The sequence below is a fragment of the Kogia breviceps genome, chromosome 14 (genome assembly GCF_026419965.1).
Source record: "Kogia breviceps isolate mKogBre1 chromosome 14, mKogBre1 haplotype 1, whole genome shotgun sequence".
In the NCBI taxonomy this organism is placed as follows: Eukaryota; Metazoa; Chordata; class Mammalia; order Artiodactyla; family Physeteridae; genus Kogia; species Kogia breviceps.
The window spans coordinates 25,383,840-25,400,344 of record NC_081323.1 but is presented as its reverse complement, the minus strand read 5'-3'; the positions used below and the strand labels follow the sequence as shown (position 1 = coordinate 25,400,344).

At 39.0% G+C, this 16,505-nt stretch overlaps 1 protein-coding gene across 2 annotated transcripts in view; it reads right to left on the bottom strand.

Moving 5' to 3' along the window:
• Positions 1-520: 520 nt before the first annotated feature.
• Positions 521-16,505, bottom strand: part of MEIOB (meiosis specific with OB-fold) — a 30,614-nt gene continuing 14,629 nt past the window's right edge. The window contains exons 6-14 of one of the 2 annotated variants that reach the window (XM_059039064.2): positions 15,593-15,788; positions 13,353-13,453; positions 12,364-12,416; positions 12,181-12,276; positions 8,095-8,196; positions 6,495-6,648; positions 4,546-4,729; positions 3,744-3,830; positions 521-923 (exon numbers count right to left, since the gene is read on the bottom strand). In XM_059039064.2, coding sequence (XP_058895047.1) covers positions 813-923; positions 3,744-3,830; positions 4,546-4,729; positions 6,495-6,648; positions 8,095-8,196; positions 12,181-12,276; positions 12,364-12,416; positions 13,353-13,453; positions 15,593-15,788 — 1,084 coding nt within the window. In that variant the 3' untranslated portion in view covers positions 521-812. Of the gene's footprint in view, positions 924-1,067; positions 1,270-3,743; positions 3,831-4,545; positions 4,730-6,494; positions 6,649-8,094; positions 8,197-12,180; positions 12,277-12,363; positions 12,417-13,352; positions 13,454-15,592; positions 15,789-16,505 lie in introns of those variants that run through there. The other variant, XM_067012493.1, reaches the window with a different exon arrangement.

Sequence of the window (16,505 nt, the reverse complement as noted above, 5' to 3'; positions counted from 1 at the left end):
ACTGTGGATCAACACTGACCGCAGTGGTGGGTCTGTGCCCTGAAGCAAGTGACCAGTGACCGGAGATGGTGTGGAGCTGAGCAGAGCGCTCTGGGGCTGCTGCAAAGGCAGCTGAAGTGGAAGGGCCGTCGCCCTGTCAAAGCAGAGCCGGTCGCCCACCCTTCCAAGTTCCTAAGACTCATCACCGCTTGTGAAACTTCTGAAGTTGGTCTCCCCCGAGTCGATTCAGACTCACAAATGTCAAGCCTGAGTCAGCAAGCCTTCACAAGCATCGGGTAGCTCTGATGTGTCATCAGAGAAAGCTACAGACTAGAAAAGCTCTACAGTGATCAAAACAGTTGCACAGCATCACCCACAGACTTCTGCCATCCCCACCCAGCACTGGGAGAACCGGTCGTCCATGCCCATCAGCTCCAGCAAAGTAGTCTGAGCCATGGCCACGTTGTTTTTATAGGTTCTGATCTTTCTCCAGGCAAACAAGACAAAGAGGAAAGGGGCTTAAGAAAAGAAATCATTCATATTTGTGGGAAAGATTAAACTTGTTTATTAATTCATGCAAACATCTTCCAACTTGGGAAGAGAGAGGGCAAGGCCAGTAGAAAAGGCCTTCTAAGAAATGAACTTGAATAAGAGGGAGATTTTAGGATTTACTCTTAACCAACTCCAGGGGGAAACAGAATAACAATTTACAGAAACATTCTCACCACATTTGAACAAAATACAATTTTATCTGTAATTTTCAAACTCATTTTCCACTTTAAAGGTGGTTAAAACTCGTATTCTTTTCCAGAGTTTAAAATGACGTCTGGTTTTTAAATATTTCCTTGTCCAGACAAGTTCCTACTTGCCTCGATAGGATCTGCGAGCTTACAGGAGAGCACACTCACTCTCAGTCCACCCCTTGCTCTATGAGATAAAACAAACTGCAGGGAGAAAAAGAGAGTTAGTTTTTTAAAATCACCTGGTATACAAAGCTGAAAACCAATGACCACAAATAGAGAACAGCAATGAGTTTTCTTTACAGATATGAACAAAAACTTCAATTAAAGCTGTAAGACAATGGAAAGAGTTCCAGTCTCAGGCAGAGTTGAGAGAAAAATTATAGATCTGGCTTCTGACAGTGATTTTGTAAAAATCCACATCAATTTTTCATGACCTTTTTCTCAGGTAGGAAAGTTGGGATTTCAAATCCAACATGTAGAAAAAAGGGCTTAAAGTGTGTTCAAACAACCAATTGTGACAGACGTGAACCCACAGCAGTAACGTGACCTGTTAGAGTACAAGGATATCATGATGCAGTTGTTTAATAATGATGTCTCACTTTTTACAATCTACAAAGCACTCTCACCAACATTTTATTTAGTATAGAGTGGAAGGACACATCAGCTAGGCATTTTAATTTCCTTCATTAATTAATAAATTGAATTAAATCTTTGACATGTAATAATTTTATTTTGTATGAGTCAATTTAACCTTTTTGAAAATTATTCTTTAACACTAATATCAGATCTTACAAGGATCTGTGATACTAATATCACTATGTGTTTTAAAACATTGAAATGAATAAACTCACTTTGAAATCCCTCCAAATGAACCAGTTTAAGTAGCCATTATTTTTAATTGAAATATGATAAATATACAAAATGTCCTATATGGAAATCCTTTGTTTTTATCTTATTAGCAGAGCAATGTAAGTTCTTATTTTTTAAATTACATGTTCTGTTTTAACTGATTTATAACAATTGAAGTTGTATTTGAGGCTCACAATCTTTATTACATTTTGTGATATAATCACTACCTGCTTGAAATCTTTGTTAAATCTGACAAATATCTTTTTAACATATTCTTTGGAAAGGTACAATATCCATTTACTTGAGAGCAATTTGTTGCTAAATTTGAATCAAGTTTGGGAAACTATAAATAAATTACCATGAATTTAAATTGATCAAACTCAGAGCAACTGGTACCTCCTGTTTGGAGGGAAACCACAAAGTTTGACAAGGATCTGAGTATATGCTGATTTGGGAATAGACAGTACAGTATTTAGGTGGATTCATGCAAATGGTGGAAGAGATGCAGTATATTACTGTAATTTTCCCCCTTTGGCCTAGTAGTGAAGAGGCCTCAAACTGAGGTCCTAGAAATATTGTTGAGGCCATTGGTGACTCCATGTCTGCAATCTATTCAGATATGCTTGAGGCTGCAGGGAAAGGAAGCCACAGGAAAATGGGAAAACCTGCTTACGAGGCTGAGATGGAGCAGACCCAGTGTTCTCAAAGACTCTTTCAGGGTATCCATGAGATCAAAGCTATCTTCATAATAATACAAAAATGCTGTTTGCCTTTCTTACTCTCATTCTTTCACCAGAGTGCACTGTAGTTTTCAAGAGGCTACATGACATGAGATGATATCATTGTTCTAACTGCTAAAAGAATGTGTGCTCATGAATACATTTAAAATTTTTCTCAATGTTAAGTTCTAGTACAATAAATGTTGACAGATATAACTCACTTAAGAGTTCAAAAATTTTTAAGAGTATAAAAGAGGAAACAGCTGAAATAATGTAGACTGTAGCCCTATCTCACCTGTGACCTGGGGCAAGAAGCAACATTTTTTGGTCCTATTTTCCTCATTTGCAAAACAAGGGGAATTTTCCCACTGCCCATTTTACACTTTTAACACTAAGGTTCTGTGACCTTCCAACACTGAAGTGTTGCTATTGCTGCGGGAGTCTGCTCTGTTCAGAGTTGTAAGAGCACAGAATTTTAGAGGCTTAGAGAAGTTAATTAACCTCCCTAGGGTCACATAGGCTGAGGAATGGTGGGACTAGGAGTCAAACCCAAGTCTGTCTCACTGCAGCATTTAACTTGCTATTGAATACTGCTCACTGAAGTGAGGAGAATCGCACATGGGGGCGGGGGGGGACCCAGTTTTGACTCTAAAGCCCAGTTCCTAGCCTTGGAGTTAACATTAACAGAGTTAATATTTTCTTTGTTGGTCTTTTTCTTTTGTATCATTTGTAACTTCTTTATACTATATGAAAAAAGCTGATTACTTCCACTGTTTCTATGGTAGCCAAATCCTTCTGCACATCTGGGAACTGGGCATTATTAAAAATAATAAATTCCTGGGCTTCCCTGGTGGCGCAGTGGTTAAGAATCTGCCTGCCAGTGCAGGGGACACAGGTTCAAGTCCTGGTCTGGGAGGATCCCACATGCCATGGAGCAACTAAGCCCGTGCGCCACAACTACTGAGCCTGCGTGCCACAACTACTGAAGCCCGTGTGCCTAGAGCCCATGCTCTGCAACAAGAGAAGCCACCGCAATGAGAAGCCCGTGCACTGCAACAAAGAATAGCCCCTGCTCGCTGCAACTAGAGAAAGCCTGCAGGCAGCAACGAAGACCCAATGCAGCCAAAAATAAATAAAAATAAATTTATTTAAAAAATAACAAATTCCCTAATTTATTACATCATACTCCAGGATTTTCTTATTGCTTGAACATACAGAATAACATAGTACTGGGACTTCCCTGGTGGCACAGGAGTTAAGAGCCCACACTCCCAGTGCAGGGGGCCTGGGTTCAATCCCTGGTCAGGGAACTAGATCTCACATGCATGCCACAACTAAGAGTTCGCACGCCACAACTAAGGAGACTGCCTGCCTGCCACAACTAAGACCCGGCGCAACCAAATAATAAATATTTTTTAAAAAAGAATAATATAGTACTATAAAATGCACTAACTTTTAAATAAATTTTGCTTCTTTCCAAAAGAAATTGCCACTTTAATGCTGTTTTCTGTTCATCCGTCATTGCAAGAAACTCATTTACCTGGATAAAAAAATTAAACAAATATTTCCAAAGAATATATAGATAACTCATCTTGACAATAATGTAAAACAAATTTGATCACTGGAAATGGAATTTTATCCATAGTAATTACAGGTCAATTCTCTTGATGGAGGAGATAAGGCTAGATAGAAAGGCTCTAAACTGAATGTCTGAAGCCAGCCAGGTGGCTCGGCACAGAAATACCCCCTTAACAAAGTGGAAACCACTGAGGCTTAATGGTAAACTTCATAAGTGGGTTCTAACAATAAAAAAAATCAAACCTAACATCAAGCACACAAGCTAATCTCTGCTGTTGTGCTATGGGGCAGACTGAGGAAGAGCTCGTGGCTGACCTTATACACCTGGGTATGTGAAATACTGCCAAACCCTCCTCACAGAGGACCCTGCTCAGTGTCTCCAAGGTGTTGTTTTGCCCATTGTTATTTGACTATATAAAATGTCATGTTTATTCTCCACTGTCACCAAGGACCTCTCTTGTTATTCCTAACAGTTAATGTTAGCTAGGATTTTAATATGCAATATGTAATTATTTGTTCATTAAAACAATGTGTGTTTAAGTCAAGATTGATTTTTCCCAGACCTCTTTATTAATGAATTAATTTCTATCAAATGTCCACCAAAATAACCTATATGTTTGGGCAAGCGAATTCAATTTGGAAGTATTTCTAAACATATTTTCCTTTTTGTTATTTACCGTGAAGCCCAAAGTCTCCTCAGCCACACTTCCTGTGAGACTACAGGAATGGAGGGTACCTGTGTGATCAGTAAGATCAATCAGCATATGGAAGCTGCGGAAAACTGATTTAAGTTCTGAAGAATCTTTGTTGCAAGTTGTACAAGTGCTGGATGCTTCATTTACAATGTAACCACAGCCTGAACTGAAAAGAAACAAAGACAAGATAGAATGTGAAGGCCCTCAGTGTCAAATCTGATCTCTAGCAGAAGAATTATCACTTAGACTTTTAGCCTAAGTCAGCACCTGGAATATTTACAGAGTAAGTAATTACAGAGTGCTCAGGCTGAGCAGGGTACAAAATAGACCTACGAAATAACAAGGAACAATGCACAGCAATACAACATGCTTTCTATGCAGTCAACCTCATTTTCAGTATTCCTGCTTTGGAAACTGGGACAAGCCAGTCCTCTCACAGTTCTGCCTCCTACCTTCCCCCATGCTGGGGTTCTTGCCCAGGATCACTCCCCAACTGGGGCCTTCCTCACTTGCACCCCAGCCCCATCCCCTCCCTTCTCTGAACGGCTGCACAACTTACACTTCAGCACGGACTTACACCCTATCACATCCTATTCCATGTTATTGCAGGTATGTTTGTTTATCTCCTGGCTCAGAGTTTGAGGGCAGGAATCCTGTCTTGTGCCTAGAAAGCCTGGGTTCCATGATTTCTCACTTGGTCCTGTACTAAGTCCTCTGGACATCCACAGAATAACCTTAGGATTTGGAGAGGTTCACACTCTAAATGCTGCTAGTACTGCTAGTGACACGTTCTCCTCTCTTTAAGGGGTAATTCCATGCTCTTCTATATTGTTGAAGCAGTTATTACTTTGCCAATTTGAATAGGAAGACTGATTCAAATTTCTCAAGCAGAGGGAATGATCTGAAGATACTGGTTTCTTGAAAGCCACAGATCACTTTTGAATTAAATTTTAGATACTTTTCCTCAGATATCAATATTAAAGATGTAGAAAAAATAAGGGAGACAATAACATTTTTTTTAATTTTTGAAAAATACTTTTCAAAAAATAAACACCTGCCTTGCACAACAGCCTCTACATTAGTTTTTTTCAACTTTAATATCAAATCATACAATGTTTTAAAAATCCATAGGTCAATTTCTTGATTGTGGTGGTTGATAACACAAACCTACACATGATAAAACTTTATGAAATTTCACACACACACACACACACACACACACACACGATGCATATTAATCTGGGGAAATCTGAATAAGATCAGTGGATTTAATGTCATTACTGTCTATGATGTGATACTATAGTTTTGCAAAATGTTACCACTGGGGGAAACTGGACAAAGTGTACAGTTTATATATTATTTCTTACAGTGCCATGTGAATCTAGAACTATGTCAATAAAAATGTCTATTATAAATCCATAGGGAGATTTTCACAATAACATTTTAGAATTTTCTTGCCAAGAATTTTTTGGCTAAGATTATTAAATCTACTTGGGTTTACTTTTCTATGCAAGTAGATATTAACTTTGACCTAGGAGAGGTTGGAAATCATATTCTTCATACAGTTGAAATAATTTATTAAAATGATATTACTTATATTGCTATAGGATGTGGTCACCAAACTAATTTTTGAATTGTCATAAAACAATAGTTTGTCATCCGAGTTAAAAGTTTCGGCATTATTATATCTTTCTATTTTAGGGTTGCTGAAACACAGTAAATTAAATTTTGCTTTAAAAGGCAATTATAATTTTGAATCTAAATAGTTTTTCAAATGCATAACCACTTATGCATAATGCATAACCACTATTCAAATGCATAACCACTATTATGTCAAAGAATAGCTTAACTTTTATAGAGTTTAAAATTTATTAACAATAACTGTTATTTCTTACAAGAATGAACTTTCTAAAAGTAATTTGGTTGCTTACCATCTATTTCTAACTACTTTTGTAGTTTCATCATCAATGTTCAGTGTAGAAATGTAAGCATAAAGAATTCCATAGATAGGATCAGCTTTTCCTTCATTCTTCAAAGCTTTTACCTTTAATTGTTCAACTGTATAGATATCAACTATTGTATTTACTGAAAAAAAAAGAAAAGTCATAGAAGTTCTAAATATATTCTAAGAACTCCAAAGGATTATATCCAAATAGAAAAGCTACAAAGCTCAATTGAGAGTATGTAGTAGCTTAAATTATGTAATAGAAAAATTATTATATAGAATATATTAAAACTGATTATATAAAAGGACATAAAAGCAAAAAAGGAAAAGAATGAGAAATTAGTGTTTATTAAAATGAATAATTTCTTATCATCAGAAGATTCCATTAAAAGAATGAAAAGGCAATCCATAGAGTGGGAGATGCTAGCAATCTATAAGGAGATAAAGGATTCATATCCAGAATATCTAAAGGATTCTTAAAAATCAATAAGAAAAAGACAAGTCAACTCAATTTTTTAAATGGTAAAGAGACTATATTTATTTATTTATTTTTGGCTGCACTGCATGGCATAGTTCCCCACAAGCCACGCCACGCAGCCAAAAAACAAAACAGAACAAAACAAAAAACAAAAACAAAATAAAGAAAGGAAACATGTTAAATATCCCCCAGAAAAGCATAACAAAGTTCTTCTTTTACAAGTTAATGTGACTTGCAGAATAATTTATTTCATGCTTAATTCAATTGTTACTCTTTCTAGAGGAATTATTAGGAAGTATTTCACCTCCTAGGATGAAGTTACAAGAACATGCCTTCAAGGAATGATTGAAGTCTTCCCTCTGCTTTTCCCCATTCTCCTAAGTGTCTAAGCATAAGCCACAGATGGGAACAAACCACATCCCTTTTTTTTTTTGGCCACACCACGAGGCATGTGGGATCTTAGTTCCCCAACCAGAGATAGAACTCGCACCCCCTGCTTTAGAAGCGTGGAGTCTTAACCACTGGCCTGCCAGGGAAGTCCCAGCATCCCTTATAAAGTCAAGCTTCAGTCTGGGGTCTGTGAACACATGACATTTTATGCAAAATTCTATGTGTGGGTACAGCTACTTTTCTGGGGAAAGGGTCATAGCTCTCATCAGATTGGAAAAGATTATATAAGACTCCAAAAGTTTTAAACTACCTTTTTAAAAGTGGAAGTATAGGGCTTCCCTGGCGGCGCAGTGGTTAAGAATCTGCCTGCCAATGCAGGGAACAGGGGTTCGAGCCCTGGTCTGGGAAGATCCCACATGCCGCGGAGCAACTAAGCCCGTGAGCCACAACTACTGAGCCTGTGCGTCTGGAGCCTGTGCTCCGGAAGGGGAGAGGCCGCGACAGTGAAAGGCCCACGCACCGCGATGAAGAGGGGCCCCCGCTCTCCGCAACTGGAGAAAGCCCTCTCACAGAAACGAAGACCCAACACAGCCATAAATAAATAAATAGTGGAAGTGTAGCAGTTACATAATAGGAATACAATATCTTGTACTAAGTAACTTTATAGACCCAAATTCTGGCCTTTTAAAAATTCAAATAATATTTAAAGGTCACTTACAATTTGTGGATTCTTTCAAATAACTGTCAATTTCATCATCCAGAGGATTCGTTTCTTTATTTTCTCTTATAAAATTCAATAGGATGTTAGCTTCTGGTGTATCTTAATTGAAAATGCATAATAAGTAAGCAGCAAACTGATTATTTTTTAAATCACTGTAAATGATCCAAAATTATTTTTACAGTAAAAAGTGAAGACATATAAGAATACAATCAAACATAATATTACAAAGCCATTAACAATGCGATGGGGTGCTCCATTAACACAGAGAGATATACACCAGATATTATGAGTTTAAAGAGCAGCTTACAAAACATTGTCATACAATTCCCTTTCATTTTAAAAAAGATACATGAGCAAAATTATCTGGAAGAATATGTATCAAAGAAATGGTTATCTCTTACGAGATGGTGAATTTACAGCTGATCTTTCTTTTCCTTTTTATGCTTTTATGTATTTTTTGAATTTTATATGTATTTCTTTTCTAGTCAGAAAAAAAATTAAGGTTGTTTAAAAAGCTTGCTCCAGACTTACCTGGTGGCACAATGGTTAAGAATCTGTCTGCCAATGCAGGGGACGCGGGTTCGATCCCTGGTCCGGGAAGATCCCACATGCCACAGAGCAACTAAGACTGTGTGCCACAACTACTGAGCCTGCTCTCTGGAGTCCGTGAGCCACAACTACTGAGCCCACGAGCCACAGCTACTGAAGCCCATGTGCCTAGAGCTCATCCTCCACAACAAGAGAAGCCACAGCAATGAGAAGCCTGCACACCACAACAAAGAGTAGCCCCCCACTAGCCACAACTAGAGAAAGCCCAATGCAGCCAAAAATAAATAAAATTTTTTTAAAGATTCTTATAATTAAAAAAAAAAAAAAAAAACTTTGCTCCTCGGGACTTCCCTGGTGGTCCAGTGGTTAAGAATCCACCTTCCAATGCAGGGGATGTGGGTTTGATCCCTGGTCAGGGAACTAAGATCCCACATGCCACGGGGCAACTAAGCCTGCGCACTGCAACTACTGAGCTCGAGTGCTCTAGAGCCCGTGCGACACAACTGGAGAGAAGCCTGCCTGTGTGCTCTGGAGCCCGCGCACCACAATTAGAGTCTGCGTGCCACAACTAGAGAGCTTGTGTGCTCTGGAGTTGTGCGCCACAACTAGAAAGAAGCCTGCGTGCTGCAGCTAAAGACCCCACATGCCACAGCGAAGACCCAAAGCAGCCAAATAAATAAATAAACTTTAAAAAACAAAAAATGCTTGCTCCTCAATTTGGGACATGAGTATCCTCAGGAATAGTGAGACAATGTGCCAGAAGGCACAAATCTGATTTTGAAGAGGGACTCTCTAACTCTGACACCCTTCAACTCCAAGCCCCAACCTCTAACATCTGCTTGTCTTCAGCCCTCCCTCACCATCTCCAACATTCTGCCAACCGTCCTGCCAATGCTTGGACCCCCTGACTCCCCTGGACAGAGTCAGGGTTTCTTTCTCCTCGTCCTGTTGTACCACAAGTCTTATCACTGTTTGTTCTTTCTCAGAACTAGACTGGAATCCCAGACAGGGGTTTTGCCTTTTCATTTCTGTACTTCAGTTATAGTGACTATCCTTCCATCCATCTGAGCATCCATCCACTCATGTACTTCCTTGTTCCAGAAAGTGTTAAAGTTACCTCAGTAGTTGGCAAATAAAAGGCATTCACTAAATATCTGTAAATTAATGAGCATCCTGGGACAGAAGCTGGTAGGAAGGGTGGGGTGTAGGCACTGCTGTCAAGAGCTCTAAGGACAACAGGGTCATCCCAGACTGTCTGTGGGGGGACAGAAATTCTTCCTTCCCCATCTGATGAACTCTCTCAGAGCAGGAAGCCTGGACATGATGGCTAGGATGAAAGCTCAAACCATTTAGAGGTTCTTAATTTCTTTGTGGCATGTGTAGCCCAGGAAATTAGAAATAAGACTGATTTAAATAAGCATATTGAAATTCACACACCATTATACATATTCTCCTTTATATTTGTCTCCTTGAGAAATAAGGCATTTATTCTAATGATGTTAGCATTGCTCAAAACACTTTGACATATCCCCTCTGAATCTGTTTTCAGAGCCAAACGCACAACATCCTTCAAATCTGTCTCATTAACTTAGTCTTGAGGTTTCGATACAATTAGTACTGTCAAGATTGATAACCTTTTCCACCAGACAAATCCAACTGTCTTTTAGAAATTTTCCCAGACCAAATTTACTCTTAGAGGATGAAGATTTTCTATCATTGATGTTATTAAATGTACTAAAAAGTCTATTAGTATTAATAAAATATTAAAAATGAAAAACCATAGTACCCTCCTCAAAAGAAAAAAAAAAGTAATTGAAGACTGACATTATTGCCCTATGGTAAGAACAGACCATGGTTGTGTCCCCATTAATTTACAACAAAGAAGCCAGAGCAATCCTTTTAGAACTTAGATAATGTCATTGCCCTGCTCCCCCTTTCCTACAAAGTAAAAGCCAGCATTCTTTTATCAGTAAGTCCTTCTCGATTGCCTCCATTTATTCTCTGACCTCCACTCCTCCTCCTGCCCTGCTCTATCAGATCCAGCCACACTGGCCTCAGGGCCTTTGCGCTGGCTGGTCCCTCTGCCTGGTGTGCTCTTTTCCCATGGTTAACCCCCTCACTGCCTCACCATGTCTTTGCTCAAATGTTGCCCTCCCAGTGAGGGCTACCTGACCATCCTATGTAAACAGCAACCTTCCCTACACACACCATGGCATTCTAGACCCTCCTGACCCTGTTCCTCTTTTACTTCTCAGGCATTTCATAATTCATGGATGTGTTATCTTTATTGTTCGTTTTCTGTCTCCCCGCTGCTAGGACATGAGCTCCATGAGCAGGAGAGATATTTGTGTTTTGTCACTGGACCCAGAACAGTGCCCAGCACACAGCATGTGCACAGTAGATGAGAGCTCAACAAGAACAAATCAATGAGTGTCGTATCACCTACCATGATACTGCTTTTAAGGAGACAACATTCCTACAGTAGATGAGCAAGATCCAACATACTTATATTTTAAAAGTCTTGTTATTTTATATCATATCTCAGAGTAGTTTTACTTCTAAAAATTCTGATATGTTTGGTCAAAGACAAAATTGCTTTATAGTTCTCAGTCACTATTAATGCTTCGTTATTGACCAGTAGAGTGAACTTATATTTAAAATGATACCTACTATATTTATATCTTCTTGAGATTTTGAAGGATTATTCACTTCTGGGAATTCTGTACTCTTCTGCAGTGTTGGGCTGATCTTTCTATCTGCACTACAAAGCACTCTGAGGATGCTTAAGGGCACCAACCCCTCATCTCCCCAAACCTGCTTCTCTGATTTCATGCTGGAACAGTTTTAAACCCTTTAACAATCACTAACAATTATGAACTAATGATACTATATATATGTTCTCCACTCTCTAGTGCTGTTACTTGAATGCAGTAAAATTAAATTTATTTTTAAAATAGTCAATAATTTAGGTTATCCAATCAATAGCAATGAGCTCTCAAAATCATCACAAGGGATAATACTTTAAAAATGAGTCTGGGGCTTCCCTGGTGGTGCAGTGGTTGAGAATCTGCCTGCCAATGCAGGGGACACGGGTTCCATCCCTGGTCCAGGAGGATACCACATGCCGCGGAGCAACTGGGCCCATGAGCCACAACTACTGAGCTTGTGCATCTGGAGCCTGTGCTCCGCAACAAGAGAGGCTGCAACAGTGAGAGGCCCGTGCACCGCGATGAAGAGCAGCCCCCGCTTGCCACAACTAGAGAAAGCCCTCACACAGAAACGAAGACCCAACACAGCCCAAAATAAATAAATAAATTTATTTTTTTTAAATGAGTCTGGTTTTTCACATTTCTTTTGTAAAGCTGTCAAAGATATAGCTCATTGTAAGTTTTTCAAAGTCATATGAAGCAGTTTTTCACTTTTAATTCAAATGAAATCCAAGCTTCATTTTCATTCTTAAACACACTGCACAAATATTGGAATACATGATATAGTCATTTCCAAAGGGATAAAAAATTTCAGATAGCTTTTTACCTGGATTAGTTGTAATAATGGTTTTTGAGATTACAGTTGCTGTCATGCAGTTCTGAAATTTGTCAAAACTTATTCTTACATCTGAGGCAAATATTACTGTTTGGGAAAAAAGCCATTTTAAAATTATTACACAGGGGGATAAAAAAATGACAAATATTGAACACAATCATTGAAGTATGATACCTGTTTCTCGTGGCACCCAGCTCTGTGCAAGTAGAATAGATTCATTATCCCAACTGCATGTGTTAAAAAAGAAGTGATAAAAATCAAATACATTAGAAAAAAACTGGCAGTGACCACATTATTTACCAGAAAAAGGATGTCTTTTTTTTTTTTGAAAAAGGATGTCTTAATGGATGAGGTTAATAATCTCCCATACGGTCCAAGGCACAGTTAAGGATTTTGGCTTCTCCTGCATTTTGCAGGGCAACACTGCCTATTTCACAGAAAATTTAATGCTTATGAAAATCATTCCTTTCAGCACCATTCATCTCTAACAACTTCTGCTCCTTCAATTCCTTCTTTTCCTATCACCCAGGTCACTCCAGGCTAGTTAGAACTGAGTGACTACAAGTTTAAAAATTTTGAAGTCACTCTTTCATGCCATTAAGGGAGGGCCCCAACCATGGATAAACTGCTCGGGGGACTTGATAGGTTGAAGCCCTGTTTTAAATTAAGTGCTTTATTTGGTACCCAGGCATCTGAAGTCTAAACAATACCATGTTATACCCTGTGATGCTTCAGAATGTAGCCCTGCCCCACATCTGACACACTGGGAGCCCCATAGAACCCAGCCTGTGACAATGCTTGCTTTTCTACCATCTTTCCATGGCTTGCCTCCAGGGTACCACCCAAGGAATCACAGAAAGTCTGGCTTGTTCTTTATCAATGAGACTTAGTAAATGATGATTTGTTACAAAACAGAGTACAATAATAAACAAGTTACAGAAGAGTCCATCTATGAAATCCCATGCCATCTAAAGACTTCATTATAAGGTAATCATAGACTGTAATGACTCAACATACAAGAGAAAGGTTTATTTTTAAAATATCATTTCTATATCATTACTCCTCTCCTGATATGAAATCCATCATCTCCTGATGAAATTAAAATGTCTGACTTGGTGATAATAGCACAGATTTCACAGTTTGGAACAGATGTGGGAAGTTACCATATCATTGCAAAAGAAGAGTCTGTCTCATCATAGAGTTTAACTTCACACCTCTGGCCTTTTCTTCGGTCTGAAGTTGTAAAGTATTTTGGCTCTCCAACCTGATAAATTGAAGAAAATCATTATTTTTCTTCACCTAGAGTTGTAGAGGTACTTAAATATTTGTTGATGGAAATACTCAAATGTTTACCTTTTAAACAACAAATTAGAAATATCAAAATAGCTAGAATCACTAATATATATTTGATGATTTAACAGCATCTTTTATCTCTGAACTAGGTGTATTTAAGTTGTAAGTCACACACTTTGATTAAAGAGAGATACAGATATGTGTGCTTTTAAGTCATGACTGTGGGATCTTTTCAACATGTCAGAACAAATGCTCCATGACAAGTCCCTGGGTGGCATCTATGTGGACTCAGTGAGGGTAGAAAGTACATTTTCAATATTTATGTATCCCCATGGCTTAGCGCAGGGCCTGGCACGGAGTTCATGTGACTGGATGAATTTATGTCTCTGGGCCTCAGTGTCCTCGTCATGCTAGCCCAGGTATGGATATTGATACCCCCTTTGCTGCCTTCCTAGGGACAAGCTGGTGAGAACTGAATGAGGGATACATGGGAATGTGCTTTGATATACCATCTGATTCAGTCCACACTGTGGTGTAAGAGGATCATGGAGGTGGAGGTGAACTCAGGGGCCCTTCTGTGCCCTCAGGGAGTTCTCACATGGAACAGCAGCACCTCTGATGGCCACACAGCAATGGCCCAGGCATGGACAGTCAGCTGCCCCCTATGCCACTGTCACGCATGCATCTATTGTCAGGGCTGAGCTCCTTGGGAAGGAGCTGAAGAAAGAGTCACAGCTGCCTGCAGAAGAGAGCATCTAGAAAGAAAGTCAGAGGAAAGGACAGCCAGAGTATGAGAGAGGCCTACCATATCACAGCATGCAAGAAAACTGTATGAAAAGGAGTTTTAAAGTGAAGAGACCTAAGTAGAGGCGAGAAGGAAGAAAACAGGTTAAATAAAAATGTAAAGATAAGGAAATGTAAGAGGGATGGAAGCAAAATGGGAGAGAAAAGACATGAAAATAAAAGAAATAATATAATCCTATGAAAGGTGGTACCAGACTCAAGGGGTGGAGGCAGGAAGGGGGATATGGAAAAAGCTGTTGCAGGTTTTATATTCATACTGAGTTTTAGAAAATCCTTACTACATTGTAATATAATGGCATTGTATGGAATTTCAGGGAATTTGAGAGATCATATCCTGCCTTTAAGTAAGATTGAACCTAAGTTGCCCAGAAAGGAATTTTTCCCATTTTTCAAGATTGTCATATCGGGTGTTTATTCCTCCATCCTGAATGATACTGAGTGCTCACTGTGTGGCAGGCACTGTGCTGTGCTGTGCTGGGCTGGGCTGGGGAACAACGCAGGCAGGCCTCTGTTGGCCTGTCATGGGGATAGTTGACACTCAGTCATTTAATATGGAAACACAATTAGCAATTACTTACAACATTAACTATAAGTACCCAAATCTATTTCCCGTTTTTTTGTCTTCTGATTATCATCATTCTGTATATTGAGAAATTATTCTTGCCCCTTTATTTATGTACTTTATTTTGTGAAAATTTGCTCCCTGCCAAGTGATTCTAGTTTGTCCAATGGAGTTCAAAACTTGCTGCAATAATTGGGTAAGAGGGAGATGTGGAAGCAAAGGATGGTGAGACATTCCCCGGCGCCCCATGGAGTGTCGTTCTGCTCTGCTTTTCAGCACCTGATGATATGTATTAGCTCACAGGGCCCCTACTGCAGCACCATGGGTTTCTCACTCTGTCCCCCAACTCAGGACAGCTCTGAGAACACGCATTGAATTGATTCCTTGATTTATTCAACTTAAGCCCCTTCGAAGAACTTCCTGGAGATCTTAAAGTCAATGAATTTACCCTTTCTATTTGTGCCTTTTGTTTAACATAAGTATGAAAAGGTCTCATATAGTTAGCGGATCATTTATAACTATGTACTGCATTTAACATTCAAACACAATTTTATTTTGCTACTCATTCATAGGTAACATGCTGCTTTCCCTTTAATGAGAAGTGTTATTTTCTAAATTCAACGGAGGAAGGATCAAGATACAGAGGAAATTTTCCTCCAGTTGATTATTACTTTCCAAACACAAATAAAATGATAGAACTCCCCCCACCAAACTGAACTTGGCTTTGTTGGGGTTTTAACTTACCGACCTCACAGCTGCAAGGATATTAATAATTCTCCCATCAAGACTGTGTCCGTTTGCAACAATGTCACCCAATGAATAATAATCACAAGACTCTTTAACAGGTAAGTATATCAAAGAAAGTAGCTTGGCATCCACTTCATAACTGGAACAAACTTTTACCATTGAGTGATTCTCACTGAGCAATAGTTTATAATCGCTAAATTGTAAAAACACACACCAAAAGTTAATATCAAATGATTTTCTAATAGAAAAATACTTCAAAGTTCACAGTTAAACTTTGGTTGTAACTTAAACTATATTTTTAAAATTATATTAAGAAGATTTATACTTTTCACTCTTAGAAACATTGAAAAGCTTTGTAAAATATTTTTTGTCTAAAATGTATTTTCATTAAGAAAATGTTTTAAAGACCAACTGTGTCTGAGTTTTTAGCACACTAATAGTCTAATCTTGCACAATACTGAGTTTCAGTTTCTTTCCCTGTAAAAAAGAAGGGTGTAAAAGCACTCTAAAACATTGTGTGTGGCGTGGGAGGAGGGTGATTTCCACCTCTATGACACTGACTGACCTGCCTATGTGCTTCCCTTACCTCTGTGGTGCTCTGTAGGAACAGATGCACAATATTTACACACTTGAGGTGCTCTTCCCCTTCCAGCCAATCAACTCCCAAGTGTCCTCCATGGATCCTCTTTCTATTCCTCTAATCCAGGGCCCCCCCGCACCCCGCCTCCTCCCCTGCTACTGCTTTAGGTGTTTCCCTCATCACTTCTCACCCAAACTACTGCTTGTCTTCTAAGCTTTGTTCCCCTACTGTCCGTCCTCCTCAGGTAGCCAAAGTGATCTTCCTAAACCACGAATATGAATATATTATTTCCCAGCTCAAAAGATCTTCTGGGCTAGCCATCACCAAAGT